The 5,728-nt window shown below is 50.5% G+C and overlaps 1 protein-coding gene across 1 annotated transcript; it reads left to right on the top strand.

The window, feature by feature from the left end:
- The first annotated feature begins 644 nt into the window (after positions 1 to 644).
- Positions 645 to 2,391, top strand: NPY4R2 (neuropeptide Y receptor Y4-2). The gene has a single exon (XM_036079277.2). It carries the CDS (start codon positions 645 to 647, stop codon positions 1,770 to 1,772), a length of 1,128 nt encoding a protein of 375 aa, XP_035935170.1. The 3' UTR covers positions 1,773 to 2,391.
- The last annotated feature ends 3,337 nt before the right edge of the window (positions 2,392 to 5,728 follow it).

The following is a 5,728-nucleotide window of genomic DNA, read 5'->3' as shown; positions in this document are numbered from 1 at the left end:
CTTGGCCCTGCACGTGTGCAGCATGATGGGCAGGAGGAGAGACCTGGTGTGCAGATGACCCAGTCTTTGCATCCGTGGCAGTCTTCAACTCTGCCGTGTGTCGCCTGAGAAACAAGGCTGGCAGGGCAGATAGGGCCTGAGACCAGGAGGGTGTACTGGGTGTTGAGCTCTGAGGTTTGGTTTTATTCTCAAGGGCAGGGGGCTCTGTGGAAGGACCTGAGCACACAGTGGCATTTGCTGCTGTCTCTATTTGGATAAAATGTGACAAGAGGATTTCTGCCCATACTCCCTAAACAGTTCTGTCTTTGTACTCTGCGTATAAAACTCTAGTTTCTTTATCATTAAAACAGCCTGGAAGCCTGAGGTCAAAGGGAATGTGTATGACAAGTTCTGGCATCAGACCAGGATTCACATCTGAGCTCTTTGACTGATTAGCTGTGTGACCATGGGCAAGTTGCTTTACATCTCTGAGCCTCAGGTCCTCCAGGTCCCAGCAGCCTTGGGATGGCAGAAGCTATGAACCTCTCTATGTGGCTCCCACCTCTCCCTGGATTCCACACAGGAGGCAGGATCCCTGAGTACCATTGCTCTGTTTGCTTTGTAGGCATCGTCATTGAATCTTCCAGAATCTTCTCACCTGCACCATGAACATCTCGCACTTCCTGGCCTTGCTGCTCCCAGGATCCCCTCAGGGTCAAAACAGGAGCAGATCAAGAAGCATCCCGTACAACTTCTCGGACCACTGCCAGGATTCTGTAGACCTGATGGTCTTCATTGTCACCTCTTATAGCATCGAGACTGTTGTGGGGGTCCTGGGCAACCTCTGCCTCATATACGTGACCATTAGGCAGAAGGAGAAGGCCAATGTGACCAACCTGCTCATCGCCAACCTGGCTTTCTCTGACTTCCTCATGTGCCTCATCTGCCAGCCACTCACAGCCATTTACACCCTTATGGACTACTGGGTCTTTGGGGAGGCCCTTTGCAAGATGTCCGCCTTCATCCAGTGTATGTCGGTGACAGTCTCCATCCTTTCGCTTGTCCTTGTGGCCCTGGAGAGACATCAGCTCATCATCAACCCAACAGGCTGGAAGCCCAGTGTCTCCCAGGCCTACCTGGGGATTGTGGTCATCTGGCTCATCGCCTGCTTCCTCTCCCTGCCCTTCCTGGTCAACAGTGTCCTAGAGAAAGTCTTTCAGAGGAACCACTCCAAGGCTGTGGAGTTTCTGGCAGATAAGGTGGTCTGTACTGAGTCATGGCCGCTGCACCACCACCGCATCATCTACACCACCTCCCTGCTGCTCTTCCAGTACTGCGTGCCGTTGGTCTTCATCCTGATCTGCTACGTGCGCATCTACAGGCACCTGCAGAAGCGGAAGCGGCTGTTCCGAAAGGGCACCTACAGCTCGCAGGCGTGGCAGATGAAGCGGATCAATGCGATCCTTGTGGCCATGGTGGGTGTCTTCGCCGTGCTCTGGCTGCCCCTGCACGTGTTCAACAGCCTCGAGGACTGGTACCATGAGGCCATCCCCATCTGTTATGGTAACCTCATCTTCTTGGTGTGCCACCTGCTTGCCATGGCCTCTGCCTGTGTCAACCCTTTCATCTATGGCTTTCTCAACACCAACTTCAAGAAGGAGGTCAAGGCCCTGGTGCTGACATGTCAGCAGAGTGCCCATGTGGAAGAGTCCGAGCATCTGCCCCTGTCCACGGTGCACACGGAGGTCTCCAAAGGGTCTCTGAGGCTCAGTGGCAGGTCTAACCCCATTTAGTCTGGTCTAAAGCTTCTCCCTGCCATGTTCATTACCAGGCTCCACCATTTAGCTAAGTGGGCCAATTGCATCATTACTGGCAATGTTACTGGCATTCTGGTGGCACTCCATCACTACTGGCTTTCTGGAACCCAGAGAGGCTGGCCAGAGCCTACTTTTGCACCCATTTGCCTTGTGAAGCCTGACATTCAGATGGTCCAGCCATTTGTTCCTGGGAGAAATCTGAGTCTGGATTCCGCAGGTCACAGCATGCCTTGCAGCCTGAGCAGGTGCCAGAAGCAGAGATGCTTGTAGCAGGCAGAGTTCATTCTGGTAATTCACAAACAGATGCTCAGCCTGGGAACCCAAGGCTTTCACCTCTGCCAGCGAGACTGTGAGGTCACTGTGGGCTGAGGGAAGGAGCCCGTGGGGTCAGAGCTCTGGACCTTGGTCAACCCCTCACCTCTGGGAGAGCTGATGTTGGCGGACAGACTTTGTGAGTGGTACAGAAGTCTATGAAGGCAAGATAGAGGGATTACTGTCATGTGATTAGCATATTGTGTTGCAGAACATGGATCCTGGTAATCTTGGATCCTTGTGCTCCTCTGTAGGAGGAAAAGTCCGGCCTGAGCAACAGGAATCCCAGGATTCACATCCTGTTCCATCTTTCTCTTTCACTGCCTCTGCCACCTTAGGTGGAAACAAGCCTGCAAGTATCTCCCCTTGATAAGCACCTTGAGGGGGACATCTGCATTGTCTTAGAGCTGGTCCTCCATACCGAGGACAGGCCCTGGTGCAGGGAGAGGGCTCCAGCAAGGTAGGCTGATGGCAAACGTGCCCCTGCTGAATACTCAGCTGAGCACAGATGCCCTGCACCATGGTCCAGCATGGGAAGGGCTCAGGCTGCTGCAGCCATGCTCTTACCCCCCCTTCCTAGCCTGCAGGACTTCTCTTGACAAGGCAGCAGGCCAGGAAATCTGTGACCCTCCCCAGCATTAATCCACTGCCAAGGCCAGTAGCACTCTGACCACTAAGCTGACTTGCTCTAGGTTATGGGCACCGTTGTTCCAAAGCCTTGCCAAGCCTTCAGTAGGGGTAGGGACAGGGGGTTCTTTCGTTTGGTGTAATGGGACACTGGCTGACAGGAGTATGGGTCCCCCTTCCTCCAGCCCACCAGGGAAAATGGAGAAAGGGCTACAATGAATATGAATATCTCACCCATGGAGGTCATGCCCCAGTCTTCTGGCTGCCGACCCAGATCCAAGGCTTTATCTTTTTGTGGACTAGACAGACAGGTCAAGATTGCCTCTGGGCCACTTTTGATGGGAGGCCCAGGTCTGGCTCTTGCCTGCTCAGACCCAACACACCCTGGGGCAGAGTGGGCACTGGCTAGACCCACCATGGCCTCCTGGGGCAGGGTATTCAGGTGCCCAGAGCCCCCGAGGAGTCTCACTGGCAGGCTACTAGGACTGCTGTTCACAGGAAGTCTGGCAGAGGGCCATGCCGCAGGAGGTTGAACAGCCACGTCTGACTGTCTCTCTGACCTGGCCCCTGACCAAGAACTTGTGCAGCCGACACCCAAATCAAGTGCTCTTTGAGCCACCAGCTCCCTTCTTGGAGCTGTTTGTTTCATCCCAGCTTTTGGTGACAGCGTTCATTCTGTTCCTATGGTGACCTTTACCTTGGCTTTTGGGATAGATTTTGAGCCACTCTATCGGGCGCAGCTTGTGCTGGCCCTCTGGTGCCATCAGATGCTGGCAGCTCCAGGTAAGCACCTGCCAGCAAAGCCCAGACCCTGGGGCTCATCCCAGTGCGATGTCATTGACCAAGCTTCCCAAAGAATTTGGGGGCCTCAGATCCGTCCAGAGCCTGTGCAATTGCCTAGAGTTTATGCTTCATTGCCCATCTCAGTGGGGATGCTTAGGGACAAGGATACTTTAGGGTGCCCACACCCTTGAGGGCAGGGGGACCGGGCTGGGCATCTGGCGAAGGTGCTTGGCATTAGGAATTGGGGTAGTGGGTAAAAGCTTCATTGAGCATCTTCTGTGCTCCCCTCACCTTGCTTGGGTGGACACAACCTGCCTGGATGGCTATCTCCTATCCCAGTTCCTAATGCCCCTTGCAGTTGTCTGGTTCCCCAGCACCCTGGGATCTTGCTGCCGAAAGTATGGTCAGAAGACCAGCAGCCTCAACATCACTTGGAACTTGGTAGACATGCAGGATCTCTATTCCCACTTGAGACATATTGAATCAGAATCCGCATTTGATCAAAATCTCCAAGTTAATGGTGTACACATTCAAGTGTGAGAGGCTCTGCTCTAGAAACAGAGTGCCCTGCAGCCTGGAGCCAGTCGGCGAGCCCTGAGGACACCCACTCTGGGATCTCAAAGAGAGCTCTAGGAATCCTAGTTCCGGAGATTAGGCTTTACAATGGTATTGCTGAAAAGGTAGGTTGTTTGGTTCTGGTTGTTTGTCTCATCTCTGCATGTGGACATAATTCATGTGATGCCTTTTCATTCCTTCAATAAATATTTACTGAATGAACAGTTTGTGCAGTTACATTCTTAGTGAATGTGCCGCTCTGTATTCTGCTTGATTTCACTTAAAACTGTCGTCACGGTTTTCCATGATGCTGTCTATCATTTTTGATGGCTGATTATGAATTTAGCAAATAGCTCTAGCTCCTGGGTCCCAGCTCATGGGCATGTCCTTGACTGTAGTGGGAGGAGCCCATCTTCCGAGGAGCATTGGGGCTGGAACTGGAGCTGCCCACCCACAAAGATCACCTGGGGACCCTTAGAGGGAGCAAAGCATGACCCAGCCCTGGTGGTGGGAACGTAAATCCTGCCTCACTCCAGCACTTCCTTTTCCCAGAAATGACATTGGCTTGTTTTTTCCCCATTATAAAAGTTAATCATGTTCATTCTTGAACATACACGAAATAGGCAACAACAAAATGAAAAAGGAAATCATGTTCTGTCACCCAACCATATTCAGTGTTTACATTTTTTGGGAGTCATTTCTTTAGTTTCTGTGTACATAGTGTTAGTTTTATTAGAAAAACATGGTTGAGATCATACTGTAAGTGTCTGCATATTTATGTATAATATTAAAATATTTTTAAATATCTTTTTTTGCTTGACGTTGTAAGAATTTTTAATCATTCAACAGATATGTCAGACACATGGTAGGGGCTGGAGATACAGTGGTAAATAAGATAGACATTGTCCCTCTTCTCATGGAGTTTATAGTCCAATGACTAGATCCATCCTGCCTCCTTCATCATCATCTGTTGTGGCGTATTTAGATGTTTCTAGACCTATTATGTGTAGTTCTGTGATGAACTTCTACGCAGAGAACTTTTTCTAATTTTTTATTTTTTAAAAAATATTTTTAAAAAATATTTTAAGTTGGTTCCACACCCGATGTGGGGCTTGAACTCATGACCTGGAGATCAAAAGTCACACGCTCTACTGACTGAGCCAGCCAGATGCCTGCAGAGAACTTTTTCTGTATTTGGAATTATTTCCTTAGGAGAGATTTCCAGAAGTGGAATTAATGGGTCAAAGTGGACATTTTTCAAGGCTCATGATGTGTACTGCTAAACTGATTTCCAGAGAGACTGGAATGGTTTTTGCTCTGTGGCTAGTGCTTGTTTTACTGTAACCCGGCCACGGTTGAGGGGTTACCATTACCGAGCAGACCTCCGTTGTTCACTAGATCCTGTCCCTGCTTACCTCCTGAATGTCACTCCAGCATCATCCGTTCTGGGCTCTCCTTTACACAGAACTCCTCCTAAGGCTTGTCTTATCTTGACGTCTCTGCTTCTTCTCCTCCCATGTTCTTTTGTACTCACCTGTGCATCCAAACAGCTCTTGCCAAGGTCACCAGTAACCCCCAGGTTGCCAGATCCCATGGTCAGGTCTCAGTTTCATCTTTTGTGACCAATTAGCTGCATTTGGCAGTTGGCCCATCCC

This window comes from Halichoerus grypus, chromosome 7, assembly GCF_964656455.1.
Source record: "Halichoerus grypus chromosome 7, mHalGry1.hap1.1, whole genome shotgun sequence".
Lineage (NCBI taxonomy): Eukaryota > Metazoa > Chordata > Mammalia > Carnivora > Phocidae > Halichoerus > Halichoerus grypus.
Note: the sequence above shows the minus strand (reverse complement) of the source record. Positions and strands in the feature narration are given on the sequence as shown.

Coding starts and splice junctions, on each gene's coding strand:
- NPY4R2 (XM_036079277.2), top strand. CDS start 645: ATGAACATCTCGCACTTCCTGGCCTTGCTGCTCCCAGGATCCCCTCAG.